Genomic DNA, 19,355 nt, shown 5'->3' with positions numbered 1-19,355 from the left:
GACAATTGGCCGCACGGGTGTGGTTTCAAATAATGGTGGGTTCAGTTAGTTAGTATAGTTATTAGAAATGGCCTATACGTGTGGTCTGCTGCTGCTGGCAATTCTCACTATTGCGGAAGTTACATGCTACTGTGTACAATTTGGCATGATGCACTTTCTAGCTGTTCCTATTTATGAAACTGAAATATTCACCGCTGAATTTGTGCATTTTATAGATGTCAAGTACAAACAAAAGGTATTCATAAAATATAAGTTTTTTAAATAAAGTGGAAGATCTAAGTATTTCTGTACAGGGTAGCATGGGCTTTCATATTAACATGATATTAGTCATCGATGAAAGTGAAATGGAATGGAATGGCCAGGCATCCGTTGTGTCCGGCGGAATTGGTTACAACTTCACCACCCTAAGATTAACGAATATCCCACCAAAGGTTGCCAAAGTCACAGTGGTCATTTACGGGATTCCCAGGTAGGAGCCGCACTGCAGATATATATCCTAGATCCTAATCAGTCTTGTTTGTTCGTAGAGACACTCCAGTGGTATCCGTCATCCGGCAGATCGCTGCGAATCAGTGGGGACAGCCACGCTAAGTGCATGCGGTTTCCAAAAACGCTCCTCAGATTTTGATACACTCCCCGGTCGTATTTTTCTTTGCTCTCCTTGGTGCGATCGGCGGAAACACCGCCTCTTAAAACAATTGGCACATGGTAGCCCAGCAGGATGACTCCATAGGCCAGAGCCAAAATATTTAAGCTATAGAAGACCAGGTACATGTTGCTCCAAAAACTGCCCGTTACCAGGAGTAGCATGGGGCAGCTGAGTTTTAACACCGTCAGCCAGTTGTTGTAGATGTGGCCGTGGATGACCCACATGTATATGGAGTTGTAAACCAGTGCGTAAACGGATCCCACAAATAGATAGAATATGAAGCCCATGAAGAAGCGATGGTTTCGGAGTCCAATGCAGCAGCCGGTGTAGACGCAGTGGTGATCCCGCTTCAGAATGCACACCTTGCAGATCTTGCAGTGCCAGGATCTGGGTGGAGCTAGCTTCTCGCACTCGCCGCACTCCCGCCAGTTCGCCTGATCCGCCGGTGGGTCCACCTTTCTCACTGGGAATGAAAATTTAAATTTATTAGATTTTTGTTACAACTTGTTTTTCTTACACCCACCATCTGCACTGGTGTCAATCATCATGCAGGCAATCATGTTTCCCTTGATATTAAACACCAGGAACATGGCCATAAGGAAGGTGAAGGTGTGGAAGAAGCCACCCGGTTCATGGAAGGCGGGCAGCACCACCACAATCTCGAACATGAACACCACCGGCAGAAAGATCCCAATGACGAGGAAGCAAGTGATGTCCACCAGCCGGCGGGGGAGTGGGTTGCTCCGGATTCTCATGATCTGTGTGTGACTGAACGTAAACAAATAGGCACCGATCTCCGAAATGTCGGCAAGAGAACTAACTTGATAGCAGCAACCGGTTGCTGTGACATCACGTGCGGCGAAGCTTTATTTTATCAAGCTTTTGCGGCGAAAGCTAGTGGGTCGGCGGTCAAAAGCTCCAATTTGAAGTTTTGCGGCGAAAAGTTAGTTAGTATGATTGAACATAATTCATTGAACCCGATTTCAATATAATTTGATAAATCCTAAGCTAACCAAATTAAAGTTTGATATTAAGGTCGCTTATAGCTGTGGCCATGCACTAACACCTTTTATCAGGACGGACCACACGTCGTATGCTGGATGGCGTGTGCCGTGAGTATAGAAATGCCAACAACTAGCAAGCTCTGGAAATTTAATCAACTTGAAAGGATTCACTCCTTCGAAAGCCTTAATTACATGGCTCTTTAATGTGTGCGGACACCTGATTGCCTGCGGTATCAAGTATTTATGGAGGTGTCAAGGGTCATTAAGCAAACAGTTTAAGCAATGGAACCGACACTGTCAGCCAGACCGGAAAAACAAGCAACGTCGTTGTTTCTATTGAAGAGTTTCGCCAGGAGTCTGCGGCAGTTCCTCAACCAAACTAGTTTGCATGGACTGAAGTTTGTGGGCGATTCCAGTCTCAGCAGCTGGGAGAGGTGGAAAAGGAGTTCATTTAAAGCTGATTTGGTTTAAAGTTGCCTACCGGTTTCAGATCATTTTTCCTTGGCTCCTTTGTCACCGCCCTCATCATCACCGTGCACCTTATATCGAACATCTATGTGAAGTGGGACAGCACTCCGGTCATAATCGGCATCAGTCCGCAGGCCACCTCCATTTTGAAGGTACCTTTTCCGGCAATAACCATCTGCAATATGAACCAGGTGCAGAGGAGTCTGGTGGCCAACTACAGAGAGTAAGTTTGGTTTTCCTCTAAGGTAAAACTTAAAGATAATCAAATTTTAGGGGCTCCAATGAGAGTGCCCTTCTGAAGGTATTATGTGAATCGGGTGGCTGGGAATCCAGTCAGACTGATGAGGAGCTCTCGTCTTCGAAGTTCGCCACGAATAACCTGAAGATATCCGAATTTGTCTCAAACCACTCACAGTCCTGCGAGAGGATGTTGCTCTACTGCAGATTCAGTGCCGTGGAGCGGAACTGTTCGCACCTATTTCAGCAGATCCTGACGGATGAGGGCCTGTGCTGCGTCTTTAATTTTCAGCCACCCGAATATCTCTACAAGCCATTGTAAGTACAGGGGTTCATTAAAAGTACAATAGTTGATATATTGTTTATGCAGTTCAGGGAATAACCGGAACTTGACGAATGCAGATGGCTACGAAAGTGTTATGTGGGATCCGGAGTCTGGTTATCCGGAAAAGTTGCCCCCCAAGTTCTATCCAGCTCCAGCTAGTGGTAAGTTATAGATTAAACTTTAATGAATAGAATTTTTCACATATGCACTTTAGGCACTGGTATCACCTTGGGGTTTACTGCCGTACTTCATGCTGAAATGGACGAATATTACTGCTCTTCGACCAATGGACCTGGTTTTAAAGTGAGCAGACAGCATAACATACAGAATGCCTTAAACCAAGCATTTGCAGGTTTATTTTCACAATCCCGTCGAAGTGCCGAAGGTGAAGGAAGCGGGTCTCATCTCAGCCATTGGCTACGAGACCAACTACCGGATCGAGATGGTTCGCGCCGAGGCGGTTCCGGCCATACGATCGATATCCCGCGATGGCCGGCAGTGTCTGTTCAAGAACGAGAAGCAGCTGATCTTCTACCGGATCTACACGCGGCTCAACTGCGAGAACGAGTGCCTGGCCGCCTTCATCTACGAGACCTGCTCCTGCATTCCGTTCGACCATCCGCTAATCTACAGCAACGCCAGCATCTGCTCCATGGGCGACACGTCCTGTGTGCGGTGGGCCCAGAGGGCAGCCAATCGACCTGGTTGGGCCAAGTGCCGCCAACGGTGCCTGCCCAGCTGCTTCGATCTCAATTACTTGGCCAGCGGCTTCTCCTTTCCGCTGGCCTCCAACAACTTTCAGCTGGCCAACGCGCTGGTGGAGAGCTTCAACAAGTCCTATCTCAGCGAGAACATTGCCGTGATTAACGTTTATTTCCGGGAGTCGGTCTACTATGGAAACACCAAGAATGCCTACGTGGGATTGACCGAGTTCTTATGTGAGTAAATACGGGAGCAGTCGGATCCGTTTAAAAAGTCATTAACTCAATAGATTTCCATTCCAGCTAATGTCGGCGGTGTAATGGGTCTGTTCATGGGCTTCAGTGTCATCTCCCTGGCCGAGATTCTATACTTCTTGATCTTAAAACCCCTTGCGGAGCTTTTCGTTTGGAAGCGGTCATCTCATGTGGACTCAGAAAGCAGTCTCAAACATAATGCCTTCGGTATTGAACAAAGGCAATCTTCAGATAACCCAAGTTTCTTTCACTCAAAAGAGCTGTATCCCAAAGGTTTTTCCCCAGAAGTCTATGAAAAAGGTAAAAGTATGAAAGGATTCCATTACCAATAAGCTCCTGAGTTGAAAAACAATTGCCAGTAATGATTTGACCCAACAACAAAGATCGGAATAATTGATTTAGAACAGGAACTAACGAAAAACAGGAACTTTATAACAAATATTAATGAGATCTAAACATTATTATAGAAAATGCTATAAAACATGAATATTTAACAAAGTCTTAGTCGTTTTTATTAAGTTAGTTTTAGTTACTCTACTGGTAATTTTAATGGTACTCTCTACATTTGGAAATCGTCGCGCATGTCATTGTAGCGGAGCACGTGCTCCTTGATCTTTGAGCCATCCACCCATGTGACAAAGTCCTCCAAGTTTCTGGAGACTAGAAAAGCAGGATCCTTAATCATTTCCGGGCCCACACGCACATGGCCGTGCTCTATGAGGTCTGTGGCCGCTTTCAGGTGCTCCGACATACGCACTGCCAGCGGAATATATTTTATTAAAAGGAATTCAACTGATAGTAAGGGATGGCACTCACATTTCACCATGATCACGGGCAGACGACGTCGGCAAAAATGACTGGCGGATATTTTGGCGGCCGTTTCCAAAGTTAGCTGATCGTTGGAAACTCCCATGGCGTGCAACTTGTTTAGGAGCATGGTGGTGGCCTCCGCCTTGAAGGGTTCTGAAGCATCCAGCTTGGCTATCCTCTCAGCCAGTTCCCGTATCTCCCTGGACAACTTGTTGTACCTAAATAATTACATTTTTAAGGGGAATTAAGTATGTAAGCATTTTAGTTTCTCCGTAGTCTCTTACTTGGTGTAGTCCTCCCTTTTCTGAATGTGAAAACGCCGTAGGATTTTGTTTTCCTTGCCGCTGTTGTCCACCTTCCACGTGATGAAGTCCACCTTTTTGAGCAGCTTCTGCTCATGAAATTTGAGTTTACGAACCATTTTTATTTATTTTTTGTTTACAAACTGCTCGCACATGGGCTGTGCAATGTGACCAGAGCACGCACAAGCTAGGCACCACAGAAACAAACAGCTGATTAGCTTATCAGCTTATCATATCCATCTTATCCATTTTAAGGTGCTCAACCGAGGGCTTCAGCCTTTCCAGCAAAGCTGTCTTAATGGAGCAGGAATAATCCGCCGGCAGGCCATCCAGTTTCACCGGTTCTCCATTGACCAGTAGCCCCTCCTTCTGTTGCACGATCTTGACATCCTTATTTTATTTACATTATTCTTGTCTCCGTACAGGGATACAATCGATGTTTACACATATTTGGCAATAATCGATACTTCAAGGGGAAATGCTGGCAAACATCGATTACTTTGAATTGCTTTATATATCGGCATCTGGCAACGCTCTTATCCGGTTTTAAAAGTCGCGTGATTTATCCGTTACTATCCAGAATTTTTCGGTTTCCCAAATAATTTTGTTTTCTTTTCTTTGTAATTAGACCGAATATCTAGATCTTCTTGTTTCGACAAACCGGTTTTATTCAGATTAAATTGCTCAACACACCTACATTCAGTTTAGTGCCTAACTAACCAGAAAAAGTTTTAATATCGAAAAGATAATTTTTTTATTTGTTCTATGTTAATATTTAAGTAAAGTAAAGGTTTTACTTCAATACTTTAAACTAGCAGCATTATATTTAGAATTATATTTAGAAAAGACTGAATATATTTAGAAGACTTTTATTTAAGAAATGGACGCAAGCAACGCCAAGTCCACATCACAAACTCCACAGTACATTTCGGCACATATTTCGGAATACCCGCTTAAACCACTGGATAGGAGCACTCATCAGCAATGAAGCAGTAGTTCTGGCCGCGAGGCAGGCGGAAGTAGCCCTGTTCGCCCCAGGTGTCGTCCCACGAGTTCTTGACGATCCAGTAATCCTGTCCGTTCTCCGATCCGTAACCGACGACCAGAATCGAGTGGTTGGGCTCGCCTTGGTTGCACTCATCGTCGTTATAGATGCCACCGGCATAGTTCTTAAGAGTCTCCAAGCCGTTCACCGAACAGGCAATTGGTCCCAGGGTGGCCACCACCTTCTTCATCTGCTCCTCGTCCTTGGGCGGAATGGCGGCGAATCCCTGAAGGCTGGCTCCGGACTTGCTGCCGTCGTACTTGCATGAGTCCTTGCTGTCGATGTAGGGATAGGCTCCCGCCTGGGACACGCCCTTCTGCACCTCATCGATGAAACAGAACGCGGCCTCCTGGAAGCCACCATCGCAGCCATTCAGGCCGAAGTCCTCGACTGGGCCACAGTCGACCAGATTCTGCTCAGAGAGGATGGGCAGGCTGCCGGTCTTGCGGAAGGTGTGTCCCTCAATGGCTCCAGTGGTGGCAAAAGCCCAGCAGGAGCCGCAGGTTCCCTGGAATTTGACGGGGGTGACACCGCCATGCTCGCGCCAATCGAAGGCATCCGGGATGGGCTTTGCAGGCAACTGGACCTCCTTCAAACTGGCAGCAGCACGAGCTCTGTGTGCAAAAGTACATAAGATGAGATCCTATTCCGACTGCAAATGGTATGTCAGCACTTACTTAGCCGCCGGGCTTCTCTTGAGACCGGTCAATTGACTGAGGAACTCAGCGTGGGTCAGATCGGCAAAGGCGTTCACAGTCTGCTTGAAGGTGTTCACTCCTTGGGCGAAGGCTGCGTTTCCGGCATCCACCAGGTTCTTGGTGGAAGCGAAGGCATTCTCGTGAAGAGCGCGATCAGCGGCGGACAAGTAGGTCTTTCCAGATTGACTCTGCAAGTGGGTTTAAGTTTTACTTCTACCTTTTGAAGCCATAGTAGTAGTTGCTATCTATCTCACCAAAAAGTCACCAAAGTCCTGGACATTCGAGAGCAGAGGCACTTTGGACACGGCGCTGGCAATGTTGCCCGCAGCATTCTGAACGGCGCCTGCCACATTTTGGAATGCTCCAGCCACTGGATTGTTGCCTAGACCACCGAATCCACCTCCGCGATTACCTCCAAATCCACCGCCAAATCCACCGAATCCCTGGCCAGAGACCGCAGCCACCAGAAGTGGAAGAACCAACAGAAGCTTCATTGTGATCTGCCAAAAAAAGGAATCAATCAATTCCGACTGGTTTTCCCATTACTAACGTTGTCGCACGGAGAAACGGCTGATCTTTCGCGTTGTAGCTAATTATATTTGATTGCATATGAGGCTTATCAGCCGATGCACTAGTGTATTGCAAATACGAGTATGCACACAGGTTTTCCGATGCGAAGTAATCGCAAGTAATTCCCATTCCCAATAGACTAACCTTACGCGCTCACACGGTCCACACAAATGTTTTTGGCTCGACCGGCGATCGGAGCTTATATAGCCATTAGACTAGTAGGTTTCAGGCTATAAACTGGCCAACCTCGCCCCCACCCGACCCATTCAAATCCATAAATCCCTAGTCCAGTGATTCGGAATTATACAGAATCCGAAACGCGTTGATTATACCATGCATATACATATGTGCCATAACTGTTTTGATGTGTGCGATCTGACGATATTCGCCAAGTGGTTTGGGAACTCGTCTCGGTTCATTAGCGCCATGCAAGATGGTACGGAATATAGTAGCTTAGAACTCAGAACTTAATCTATTTTGGGACAGTTTTGGTGTTTAATGGATAAAAAGTAGATAAATCTTGATTATGGGACTCTGATGTGACAGAACGATTACGCATTTGGCTTGCTTTCTATTGGGTTCATGGGTATCTCATCGCACGGATTCTCGTTTGTAATTAACACTTTTAATCTCAGCTCAAGTCACTTTTTGATAACATATCTTTTCATGAAAAACCGGAACACGACGAAAACCCGTTGTTGAATTTGAGTAAATTAGGTATTACGTGAATTGCGCGGAGCAAATTTGAAGTTTAAAAACAAAACCCGCTTCAGTTCCGTTTCCAATTAATTTGAACACCGTTCAGAGGGGATCTGTATCACTCCAAACGATTATTAATAAAGTCAATCAACCTTTCTGAACGATGGACTTGGATGCACTTTTTGGGGCCATCCATCCTAATTCCTTTCGGGATTTAAAACAGTAGCAGTTTCCAAATGAAAAATAATTACCATTTCCAGAACAGTTTTGAGAAGTAATAAATTTGTGGCTTCTGCCGCCCTTGGGGAATCCCCAATCAGTTTTAGAAAACAAGTTTTTATCTGAATTAGGTGACTATGGATTAATTATGTCAGCAAGGCAATGAATATTTATAAAGCTTCTGCTTATTTATAATTGGCATAGGCCAACCAAAGGGTTTGCTTTTAATTAAATATGATCTTCAGCTTAATTGACATTAAAGATTAAAATTAGGTATGCTTGCTTGCTTTTGTCTAGTAGCAAACTACTTAAGCACTGCTAATTTGTCATAAAATTTTAATACATATGCGAGAAACTAGTATCTTGGATGAACTAAAGAATAAATTGAAATAAAATGGGTCTTAAATAACAGCAGAAGTTCGAACAGTAGCTGCATCTAAACTGCGAGTGAAACAGGTGCCACAATTCGTTGAGTATCAAACTGGTTAATAAAGAACCTAATTAAAATTCTTTAGCTACACACAAAGAGCTCAATTGAATTGCTTTTCTGCTTTTATGTCTTCCTTTACTGGCACAGAAATAAATGTTTTAAATGAAATTAGCAATGTTAGTCCCAGTAAACATGCTATATACATATATTATGCTCTTCGTGATTAGCGATATCCATAAAAAACGATTCAATAACATTTAGCACCTTTAAGAAAACGGGTTGCCTTAGGTAAACGCAATTTGGAGGCAAGATAAAATGAGTTTGCTTTGGTCCTTCTGCAAAGGTAATCCAACTATTAGTCAGGCACATTTTCTGATTTGCATTACCCTTTTTAGTGCCATCGTTTTGTGAATTTCAATGCGTGTTTATAGTTCAATTAAGTCGAATAAAGCCAAAATTCCTATATTTCTGAAATTCCTTGACTTCTTTGAGGCTTTGCTAAATAAAATTCCCATCTATATGATATCAACGCAACAGATTCTCTTTATAACAGATACACTTGCTGTATAAATAATTCTATAATTAATTAATAAATAGTTGCTCCTTGGCATTTATCCACTCTTGCGATGTTTGGCTTGTCGGGGGCGCGATTCCTGGGCCTCGTGAATGGGCGTGGCCTCCGGCAGAAAGATAATGGGTTTTCGCAGATCAACCGGCGGTTGCGCCCAATTTTTCGTCATAGGAAAGCGCTGAGTACATAAATAGAAGTGCAAATAATTAACAAAATCCTTTTGCTAATCTGTGGAATAAGTACTTACGCCACTGGGTCCATTTACAGATCCATGTCCCACCTGGGGAAAGGCCAGTGAAAGAGCCAAAGTGGCCAGGAAAGTTAGAGCCAGGAGTACTTTCATTGTGTGGCTGGTTGCAAAGGATATGGTTTTCAAGGCAAGAGTTTGAATTGCACTGATACTGGATGTCGGCGAGATTCCCTTATATAATGCCACCAAGTCGGAACTTCGCTTCCGGAACTTCCGGGTTTTTATCGCCCAACTGAATCGCATGTGCACTCGCACATTCTGGCTGTTTAAAAATACACATTAAAATCGGCGCACTTTTGCTTTCTGGAAGTCCGTCGTTTACCCCTGAGATTTATCCTGATTGGGGCATTCCCAGCGAGCAGTTACTTACTGTTCCCGGTTATTCTTGGTGCGTTGGAGAAGAAGGGGAAAGGAGCGGGGGGAGGCTAAAAAAGAAGGAGGAAATAATGAGCCCAAGAACCGGAGAGCCAAAGAACCAAGGAACCAAAGAACCTTTTTTATATTCGTTCGTTGGACCCTGCTATACATTTCAAGGTTGTCTTGGCATCTGCTGCTGCTGCTGTTGTTGCTGCTGGCACATACCAGATACATATGTATGTGCGGCTGTATGTGCACCCAGTTGTGTGTGCTTCTTTCATTACCAACTTTTAGCAGCAACAACGCACAACAACATCAGTCAACAGAACTTCAAACGAAGTCAGTCGTCTGCGCATGCGCAAAGTCGCAGCTCAAGATGAAGATGGAGATGGAGATGAGGATGAAGTTGGAGCTGGAGACCAAGAGACCAAGAGCGGAGCAGCAGGTGGGCAGGGAGGCGGACTGAGACTGGGACTGAGACTGGGATTGGTAATGGGATGGGATGGCATGGGATGGGGGTTCTTGGACAGGGGCCCCTTTTGGATCTTTTGGTTAAAGTCGCAACTCCATCTTCATCCAATTGTTGAACGACACCGACACACATAAAACTTGATGTGATGCGTCTGCGTCTGCGTCTCGGAATCCTCTTTAAATTAAGAAAGATGATTTGCAGATTTGAATGCAGACACGGACACGGACATGGACACGGGCAGCATGATGTAAGCCCACCGTGGAATTTATTTATTCCTCCACGGCCGCTGGCTTTCGTGGAGAGCGAGTGCAATAAAATTCCATGGCACACACACACTTCAGTTTTTAGAGCCTTAGCAGTTAATTTACGATTATTGGCTTTCATCTTCGTTTCGACCAGGCCAAATAAATCCCACCGACTTGTTTATGCTTTGCGCTTTGGCCATGGTCAAGGCGAGCCGTTATGAGATATTTCTGGTCCATGGCTATTAAGTTCTATTATTGAGGAGTTTAACGATCGATAGCACATGATAGAACATCACTTTGGGGGCTTTGTTTTGGAAGACCTTAAGTGCCCATAATATGGTATTGTCATCTCATGTTTCCTATTAACCTGTAACTCTATTCCCCAATTGTGTGCTTATATCAATCATTAAATCACATCAGTTTATTTACTTATTACGTTTATTAATCAAGAGTTTCCTTTTTTTGTGGTGGTTGTCATACAATTAAAGCATACAATACATATATATTTATATATAGATTAATGTCTTAGCTCCTTTAATCTCTCGCTGGTTTTGTAGCGCGGTCATCCATGGGCATCGAGGTCCTCAGAGAGAAGCGTCATTTTCGGACATGTCCGGCCGGCTCTCGAAAATGTCCATTCCTCAGTGGAACCCGGATGCCCAGCTGGATGACTCCTCGACCCAAACACACACACAACTTAGGCTAGTGGCATTCCAAGGGATGAAGAGATGCCTAGTTGTTGGCCGCCAGTGGCTTGCCCAGGACACGCATGGCATTCGAGTAGTCCGAGTCGATCTGCGGGATGATCTGCTGTTCGTTGGGCCGCAGGGTGCGTATCAGATCGTTGAGGGACAGGGAGGACTGGGGGGTCAGCTCCTCCTTGGGCTGCAACTCCTGGGAGCTGGCCATTTTCTGGAAGTCCTGGGCGATCTGCTTGATGCGCTCCTCGATGGCGGCGGCTGGCGATTCAGTGGAGCTGGGCATCGCCAGTGGTTCGTTGGCCTTGATCAGATCCACCTGCGGCTCAGTTTCCAAGTCGGTCTCGCCCTCAACTCCCTCCGGCTCGTGCTCTCCATCCGCCTCCGCGTCGTGCTGCGTGCTCTCGTTCTCCTCAGCCGCCGCGGGAGCTGGTGCCGAATCCGCATCCGCATCCGCATCCTCGTGCTGCAACTGCTGCTGTACCTCCTCAATCGAGTGCACTTCGGGGTGGAGTTCGTTGTCGCTCAGTGGGAATACGTGCTCCTTGATGTCGCCATCGCTGTCGTTGCTCAGCTCACGGGCATGCTCCTCGAAGTTGTCGTGCTCCTCGTGCTCCTCCTCGCCCTCAGCCTCGTGGTCATCGTGCTCCTCGCCATCCAAGTCCGCCTCCTGATCCTCCACATCCACGTCAGTGGCATCCGTGTCGGGCAGCGAGCGATCGTGGTTCAGCTTAAAGGACATGAAGGATGGCTGCTGCTGCGAGCTGGAATCATCGAGCAGACGGTGGCCCACGGCTGGCGAGGATTTGGCCTTGGCAGCGGTGTACATGGCTCCGCTGGTGGACATCAACAGGGGCAGAGGAGTGGTGGTGGCGGCCACATGCAGGTTCAGCAGCGAGGCAGGAGTCCTTGGGGTGGTGGAGGTGATGGGACGTCTATACGGCGCACAATGGACATGGAGAAATAACGAAAGGGCATTTAGTTTCTATCACTGATTCCTGGGCGGTTCGTGGGCTGGGTTAGTGCGAAAGTGGCTTAGCCTAAAGTTAGTTAGTTGAGCACAATTCATCATGACAACATCAACAACAACAACGACAGCAACGAGAGCGGTACAACAACTAAGGAAGCTAAGCCCCAAACCACCAAACAAGATACATTTTCGGCGCTCATATGGGATGGTTCTAAAAAAGTTTGTGCAATCTTAAGTGAGAGTTCCTAACTTTGAGTAAAATTAAGCGTAGTAAAATGAATACATCAATACCTAAAAAATGGCTCTGAGTATAATTTTTTGGCTTGATATCTAAAATGAATTTGTAAACTTGCTTTTTAATTTCAAGGATTGCACAAACTTTCACTTTTGTGGCCACCCCATTGGCGTCTACAAGGCAGTGTTCTTTTTGTCGATCATACTTTTTCAGATCATACAATTTGCAATCAGGATCGAATGGGATTTTTTGTTGGCAAACCAACTTTTCGGTTTGGCCCATAGAACTTGGAGTGGCGTTAGTAAGAAGTCGCATTAGTCTTTAGATGTACGTATGCATATAGATTGTGTGTGTAGTTATGGTAGATTGGTAACGATTTGGGGTTTAGCTCACCTATTTGTTCATTCTTTTTGCAAATTCTGTTTTTTGGGAATCGAAATTCAAATCGGATTCGCACTCTGTCAATGGGTGTGTGTGTGTGTGAGTGTGAGAGTGTGTGTGTTTGTTCGTTTGTGGTCAACTAAAGTAACTTGTTTTTAATCACGTTATCCTTGCGTAATCTCTTGATCTGGGTTGGGTTTTAGTATCAACATTTATCTGGTATAAATATGTTTTCATTTTGTTTTTTACTTAATTAGGGACATTTGTTTAATCGCCACCGGCGGGCGGGCAGCTCGTATAGCGAATTAATTAACGTTAATTATAGCATAATTTGTTTATTGCATTATCAATATTCTTAGTTCCTCCTCCATATCAGTGCTCTTAATATCTGTTCGATTTGCGTGTGGTTGTGTAGAGTGGTGGAGTTTTGTGGATTTATGTGGAGTGGCTCCGCGGATCAAGTGTCCTTACCCCTGCGCCGACGAGACGGGGATGCTGCCGTAGTTGTAGTAGTAGCAGCGGGTCTGCTCGCAGATGAAGTCCTTCACGGCCGAGCAGTCCTCGGGCATCCACTTGAGCGTGGGCTGCTTCAGGATCACGCATCCCTTCTCGGCGCCACTGCTGCTGTAGAGTGGAGCGGGTAAACAGAGAGGACATCGATATAGATGGGCATAGTAATCAGGCATGTTACATTGATATATGTATATGCAGATACACCTTGGGGTGTATCCTATCCTATAAAGTCCTTGCTAGTTTGTAGTCCTTACCTGTCGCGAGCGGTGCGCTGGGGCGAGGTGTTGCTGTTATGATCGACGGGATCGAGCAGACCGGCCTGGATGGCGTCCGCCGAGTTCTCGAAGAAATCGAATGTGGCGTTAAACGGCAGACCAGTGCTCATCCATAGGAACATGCCCGTGCCCAGGCGATTGCCGGAGGTCCAGAAATCGTAGTTGCCGTAACCGGCATTCTTCAGATACGTGGTCATCGATTCGGCCTTCTCCTTCGTCTCGAACGAGGCCAGTTGCAGGCCCAGGGAGCGACAGTACTGGTAGGCCAGGAAGTAGTTGAGCTCCGGGGAGTAGGGATTCATTCGACTGATGAAGTACTGCACTCCATCCAGGTGGATTGTCGTGATGCGTTGACCTATTCGAAATAAAGGTAATACGTTGTATCAACCAAGATATATCTTTAACAGTATTACTAAGGTGGTTATATATCTTTGTAAAGACCAAAGATCCAGTCATATGATCATTCTATAAGTGGCTTAGACCCTAGGTTAATGAACCTAACCACGTCTGTGGATTCCAGACGCAATTGGAATCGCAATGCGTAACCGAAGCAGCGAAAACGGTAACGGTTTCAACTGCGGACATAGCATTCGTAATCGCAGAAACATCATTAAATAGGATTACCAAAAAAGTGGCTAGCCATCGTTGGACACCCAGTCCATAAAAACGAAGAACAAAACTTTGGACCCCCAAATCGGACGCGTGATTCACGAAGATGATGATGATGGCGATGTTGGTGGTGATGGTGATGACCAGGAGCATTTATGCGGTCCCTGACCTCTGGTGGCTAATTACACGAAATCCGAAATGGGGAATCAAGGTGCTGATGACATTAATTAGCCCGCTGGTCAGCCCGAAAGTGGGGACGAAGAGCCAGAGAGAGCCATTCGAATCTTATGTAATCGCTGACCCGAGAAGTTAAGTAAAGTAAAGTGAAGAGAAGAGTGCGAGGCTGGGAACAATGCAAGATGACAGTGACTTTGGGAATGGGTTTTGGGATAGGGTTCAGGTTCAGGTTCAACAGGTAGTCGAGGAACAAAGATCTTGGTCGCCTCGTTAAGTATCTGTGTACACAACTCTATCTCTATATAGCCGTGTGTGTGTTGGCCCTTTTACAAAGCGGCTCAAAAGATAAACACAAATACCAGTGCGCGTACTTTGTTTTCCAACTGACTCAACGCACCCTCGGGCACTTGGCCATTTATGGCACTTGTCTTGGATGGACATTGGACATTGGATATGGGACATGGGACATGGGATATTGGATATAGGATATATAGACATGGGCCTAGACATCAAGAGAGTTCCAGTATTTGAGCACACTCACACTCATCAGCATGCCCAAGTGTGTACTCTGCTCGTATATGAAATTATTTCCGGCGATTTAAATGCAAGACACACACGAAGTCAACTCAAAGTCTTTGCCTTTGATCAGATTGATGATAGACAAGACGTGGCGAAGATTTATGAATGAAAAGATTATTGGGCAAACTTATTATGCGTCCGAGCAGCTGAGATTGCCATCTGCCTAATAAGAATAATGATCCACGCCATGGGATCAGAAGCTCAACGGGTCGAAGAAATTCTTCAATTTCATTTTAATGGGGCAATTTGAGCTTGGAGCTCAGCTCGAGGGATCAGATTCAATTCGGGCATTAATTCCCCCAAATGAATTCAGCTTGATGGCGAATCTAATTCGGACTCGAAGTGGTGGATAGTTCTGGGCACTGGGAGAGAGAAGATAACGAGCTCCGTCCCAATTGCAGTTAATTTGACACTGACTCTGGACGTGAATTCAACTGCGAGACCAAGAGCAAGACCAAGATCGAGATCGAGATCAAGATCGGCATAATTGGGCATCGCGGAGCCGAACCCCAGTTCCCTGTAGCTCTTGAGCACCATAATTTCCGTAGGTAATTACGCCTGGCCAGCGATAGATCGCGAATCTAGCACGTCTCTAATGATGCAGTCAAAGTCAATGCTAGTGTTTCCCGGGACCCTGATGTGGATGCTGGAGCTGATGCTGATGCTGATGTTGATGCTGATGCCTTTGCCGGAGGATGCGGCTAACTCTAGTTATTTGTTGGCACCTAACAGCCCTCGGGCCAGTTAGCAGGCAAATCATTATAATGGTGATGGCGACTGGGATAAGCAGAGGAAAATTGATAAAACAAAAAAACTAAGGAACAAAAAATAAAGCCAGTTTGTTCGGCATCGGGAATGGGAACGGGAACACTTCTGGTGGGTAATCGATGAGAAGAGAGCTCTCTGCGAAGACCGGAGAGGGAAGACTCTGGACCTGGAGAAGAATCGATGCAAAAACACCGAGCAGACTTAATGACTGCGACTCTGATTCGGAAATAATGATGGGAATGCATCACTCGTTTCGCCGGAATCTTTTTCCTTTCCTTGTTTTTTCAGGCTTGGCTGGGTACTTTTTTTGCACTTCTTTGGAACTTCTTTTGTTTACTTGTTAAATGGGAGAAGGTAGGAATAATTGCAGGGGTTTCTTCAAGATTGAATTATCATTGACGGACAGGGGTAAGCCGTCAATTAGCAAGGCATTTAGAGAACTTAATAATTCCGTATTACCAAGTTCTGGGAAGACGTTTAATTTGCTGGCCAGTTAGTCAGTTCGTAACGAGTTCTGCACTTGAAACCATTATAACATACTTCTAAGTAAAGCAATGTCTAGAATCAATCTTTAATAGTAAGATAGCAAATTGCAACTATTTAGGAAGTACTAAAAAAGCATTTAAAACGATTTAAGCAATGACGAGGAATTTTTTTTATAAGCTATACCGGGTTAAATTTCAAAATTAACCAACTTGGAAGATATAATTTTTAATGGTAAAATCTTTTAAGAACTGTCATATACAAAAGTAAAAGAAACGTTGACTTTCTACAGCCCAGAAATAAAAATATTACCACAGGTTTCTTTCAATCCTTCTGTTTTCTTTAAGTTGGAAAAAACCCATTGTGCTCAGCTCAACTCCAATCAATAAAGGCATACAAATTCGGTGGATAATTTTGTTACTAACCTGCAGCGCATGCCAAGAGGCTCAGCAGGCAGAAGAGTACGATTTTGGCCATCTTTCCTTCGAGTGGTGGGATTGGTAGGAGCGCGAAGCACTATCTGATTGCCACTGGCGACGATCGGGGAATACGAATCGGGGTCTCAGCGTTTTGGGGACGCGCGATCGAGGTGACTCCAAAGAAGAAGTGTTTGGAGCTTGGAGTTCGGAGTGTTTGGAGTTTTGGAGTTCAGCACTTCACGTCGCGTTCACTGCAAGCCCTCGTCGTCGACTGATCGCTCAACTGATCAGGCCAATATCACGCAGGCGCGAATGAAGTCCGCCAAGAAGTCGGGAATGGAAATGGGTATGAAGTCCAAGAAGCCGAAGAAGCCGAAGAAGCCAAGAACGACACGACGATCACACTCGCTGCTTCCAGAAGAACTCCAGCGATTCCAGTTCCAGTTTCCTCTTCCAGTCAACACACACACACACACTCAAGCACGAACGGCCAAACAAACACTGATGCAGATGCAGATGGAGATGGAGATACTGATTTAGAGCCAGCGACTTGTGTTAATCCTTGGATCCCGAAATTGGTATTGCAATTGGTAATTGGAAATTCTAGATCCGCCGAGCTTCTGTTCTGGCCAAGTTAGCGCTGGTTAATGTCGGTTGGTGCCGAAAGCAGTTAGCTTAAGAAGGAAATTGCTGGCTGAAAACGGGAAAAGACGGGAAAAGACCGTGGAAAAGAAAGAAGAAATAGCCGAATCGCACCGAACAGAACCAACTATTTGCTTATTTCATGGATGTGATTGGAAATTGGCCTCGCTGAGCGAGTGTGTGTGTGTTTCTGTTTGTGTGTGTGTGTGTCCGTTTGTGTGCGTGTTCTTCCTGTGCTTCGTGGTGTGTGTGAGTGAGTGCCCAAGTCAGTGCTAGACAAAGAGCGCAATAAACCAAAGGCACACAAAAGCGGGCTCAAACCGAAATATTGAAACAGAGAGAGAAATGAGAAGTGCTTGAAGGATTAATAGGATAACAGCTTAGAAACAATCTCTTTAAATGACTAAAAACTAACACTAACTAGATTTATTTGATCACATTTTAAATGTTTTTAAGGTTGTGAATGTTTTCTGTGGATGGCATCTGCTGTGATCCTTGACCATCACCAATAGTAAGATCTCTTCACTATGGAAATACAATTACAAAAGAACAAACGTTGTGGATGTACCAGGAAGCAGCAACGGTTTCTTTCAGTGCATACTCACACCTACAAACGCGACTGCACGTCGCTGTCATCATTCCAATGGGAGTCGGAGCCGCTCCATTGTTAGTTTTGTTCTTTCTCCCACAACGACGCTTTGGTTTTGGGCTCTTTCGCTGTCTGCTGCTCTTTCGCCGTCTTCGCTACAGTCTTACCTGTAGGGCTCGCCGCACGTTCTTCCTTGCCCCCTTGCCCCCTTTGGCCCTAGCCCCATCATAAAGCCTGTAAACCCCCGCCACTACCACTGCCACTACCTCTGCCACTACCTCTGCCACTGCCACTGCCACTAGGCACTTCCATGAACCCAAGGAACGCAATGTGGTTCCATTTCCATTAATTTGGTACGCTATCGCGACGCCGAGTCGCCCGTGGAACTCGCCGCATGGAACTTTCTGCGGTTTGGGTTCTTTGGGCTCTTTTACTTACTTTTGCTGGAAGCGTGAAATGTAATAATGATCTTCTGCTTTGCATTTTGACAATATTTCCATGCTGCGGGTGCCAATGCCAGCCGCAAAACACGAAACTTCCACTCCCTCTTTTTTTGTTCCACCTCCGTCCACCCGAAAAAACAAAAAAAATATATATGATAAATGTGTGCATGTGTAATTAAAGGCATTTTCGTGGCTTCTCCTCCATTTCCATTTCTGGCTCGAAGCTTTCTAATTAGTCTTAGAACTTGGGGAAGGATAAATATTGGTTTAATGATTATTAATAACCAAGAGCTTTAAGTGGCTTAGAGAAAATTAGCTACCAATTTGGAGAGTTTGAACTCAGAACGAGAAAAAATCAAAAATAGAACCTATAACGTATCATCATCACAAATGAGATCGTTTTGATTATTATACCCGTTACTCGTAGAGTAAAAGGGTATACTAGATTCGTTGAAAAGTATGTAACAGGCAGAAGGAAGTGTTTCCGACCATATAAAGTATATATATTCTTGATCAGGATCAGTAGCCGAGTTGATCTGGCCATGTCCGTCTGTCCGTCCGTCTGTCCGTCTGTCCGTCTGTCCGTCTGGCCGTCTGTCCGTCTGTCCGTCCGTCTGTCCGTCCGTATGAACGTCGAGATCTCAGGAACTACAAAAGCTAGAAAGTTGAGATTAAGCATACAGACTCCAGGGACATAGACGCAGCGCAAGTTTGTCGATTCATGTTGCCACGCCCACTCTAACGCCCACAAACCGCCTAAAACTGCCACGTCCACACTTTTGAAAAATGTTTCGATATTTTTTCATTTTTGTATTAGTCTTGTAAATTTCTAACGATTTTCCAAAAAACTTTTTGCCACGCCCTCTCTAACGCCCACAAACCGCCCAAAGCTGCCACGCCCACACTTTTGAAAAATGTTTTGATATTTTTTCATTTTTGTATTAGTCTTGTAAATTTCTATCGATTTGCCAAAAAACTTTTTGCCACGCCCACTCTAACGCCCACAAAACCGCCAAAAACTGTATGTGCTGAAGACTCTCCTTCGCACTTCGAATAGCTTAGTAACGGGTATCAGATAGTCGGGGAACTCGACTATAGCGTTCTCTCTTGTTTATTGTTTATAAATGTATGATCTTGATTTCTGTATCTTTGGTTGTTTTGTAGATAGAACACAGATATGTGGGTCAGTGGTTGAGAATGATAGCTGGATGGTTGATTTTGATACGGGATGCATTTTAGTTTGTGCCTAAATACCTGGTAGGTATAG

At 45.2% G+C, this 19,355-nt stretch overlaps 7 protein-coding genes across 10 annotated transcripts; 2 read left to right on the top strand and 5 right to left on the bottom strand.

The window, feature by feature from the left end:
- Positions 1-32: 32 nt before the first annotated feature.
- On the top strand, positions 33-473 carry LOC122613344. Its single transcript, XM_043787476.1, has 2 exons — positions 33-235; positions 294-473. The coding sequence occupies exons 1-2, from the start codon at positions 68-70 to the stop codon at positions 471-473; spliced, it is 348 nt and encodes a 115-aa protein (XP_043643411.1). The 5' UTR covers positions 33-67.
- LOC122613343 (probable palmitoyltransferase ZDHHC24) lies at positions 239-1,473 on the bottom strand. Of its 2 annotated transcripts, none has more exons than XM_043787474.1 (2): positions 1,167-1,473; positions 239-1,112 (listed from the first exon to the last, which is right to left on the bottom strand). In XM_043787474.1, the coding sequence occupies exons 1-2, from the start codon at positions 1,402-1,404 to the stop codon at positions 508-510; spliced, it is 843 nt and encodes a 280-aa protein (XP_043643409.1). In that variant the 5' UTR covers positions 1,405-1,473; the 3' UTR covers positions 239-507. The 2 variants fall into 2 exon arrangements, with proteins under 2 accessions (XP_043643409.1, XP_043643410.1); XM_043787475.1 differs by having other exon boundaries at positions 1,173-1,472.
- A 322-nt stretch (positions 1,474-1,795) lies between these two features.
- LOC122613342 (pickpocket protein 28) lies at positions 1,796-4,060 on the top strand. 2 transcript variants are annotated; one of them, XM_043787473.1, is made up of 8 exons: positions 1,796-2,087; positions 2,144-2,344; positions 2,395-2,676; positions 2,729-2,844; positions 2,898-2,986; positions 3,036-3,621; positions 3,688-3,846; positions 3,913-4,060. In XM_043787473.1, exons 1-8 carry the CDS (start codon positions 1,936-1,938, stop codon positions 3,969-3,971), a joined length of 1,644 nt encoding a protein of 547 aa, XP_043643408.1. In that variant the 5' UTR covers positions 1,796-1,935; the 3' UTR covers positions 3,972-4,060. The 2 variants fall into 2 exon arrangements, with proteins under 2 accessions (XP_043643408.1, XP_043643407.1); XM_043787472.1 differs by having other exon boundaries at positions 1,808-2,087; positions 3,688-4,060.
- Positions 4,061-4,158: 98 nt separating this feature from the next.
- Positions 4,159-5,065, bottom strand: LOC122614211 (U3 small nucleolar ribonucleoprotein protein IMP3-like). The gene is made up of 3 exons (XM_043788739.1): positions 4,734-5,065; positions 4,456-4,667; positions 4,159-4,395 (listed from the first exon to the last, which is right to left on the bottom strand). The coding sequence occupies exons 1-3, from the start codon at positions 4,868-4,870 to the stop codon at positions 4,199-4,201; spliced, it is 546 nt and encodes a 181-aa protein (XP_043644674.1). The 5' UTR covers positions 4,871-5,065; the 3' UTR covers positions 4,159-4,198.
- Positions 5,066-5,604: 539 nt separating this feature from the next.
- LOC122612823 (procathepsin L) lies at positions 5,605-7,255 on the bottom strand. Its single transcript, XM_043786669.1, has 4 exons — positions 7,209-7,255; positions 6,749-6,994; positions 6,474-6,682; positions 5,605-6,410 (listed from the first exon to the last, which is right to left on the bottom strand). Exons 2-4 carry the CDS (start codon positions 6,986-6,988, stop codon positions 5,705-5,707), a joined length of 1,155 nt encoding a protein of 384 aa, XP_043642604.1. The 5' UTR covers positions 6,989-6,994; positions 7,209-7,255; the 3' UTR covers positions 5,605-5,704.
- A 1,768-nt stretch (positions 7,256-9,023) lies between these two features.
- On the bottom strand, positions 9,024-9,359 carry LOC122614800. Its single transcript, XM_043789458.1, has 2 exons — positions 9,231-9,359; positions 9,024-9,161 (listed from the first exon to the last, which is right to left on the bottom strand). Exons 1-2 carry the CDS (start codon positions 9,324-9,326, stop codon positions 9,024-9,026), a joined length of 234 nt encoding a protein of 77 aa, XP_043645393.1. The 5' UTR covers positions 9,327-9,359.
- Positions 9,360-11,039: 1,680 nt separating this feature from the next.
- On the bottom strand, positions 11,040-16,472 carry LOC122614296. Of its 2 annotated transcripts, none has more exons than XM_043788848.1 (4): positions 16,421-16,472; positions 13,359-13,734; positions 13,063-13,215; positions 11,040-11,940 (listed from the first exon to the last, which is right to left on the bottom strand). In XM_043788848.1, exons 1-4 carry the CDS (start codon positions 16,470-16,472, stop codon positions 11,040-11,042), a joined length of 1,482 nt encoding a protein of 493 aa, XP_043644783.1. The 2 variants fall into 2 exon arrangements, with proteins under 2 accessions (XP_043644783.1, XP_043644784.1); XM_043788849.1 differs by having other exon boundaries at positions 13,063-13,212.
- Between the last annotated feature and the right edge of the window lie 2,883 nt (positions 16,473-19,355).

The sequence above is a fragment of the Drosophila teissieri genome, chromosome 2R (genome assembly GCF_016746235.2).
Source record: "Drosophila teissieri strain GT53w chromosome 2R, Prin_Dtei_1.1, whole genome shotgun sequence".
NCBI classification, from domain to species: domain Eukaryota; kingdom Metazoa; phylum Arthropoda; class Insecta; order Diptera; family Drosophilidae; genus Drosophila; species Drosophila teissieri.
The sequence above is the reverse complement of the archived record's forward strand: the minus strand, read 5'-3'. Positions and strand labels throughout refer to the sequence as shown.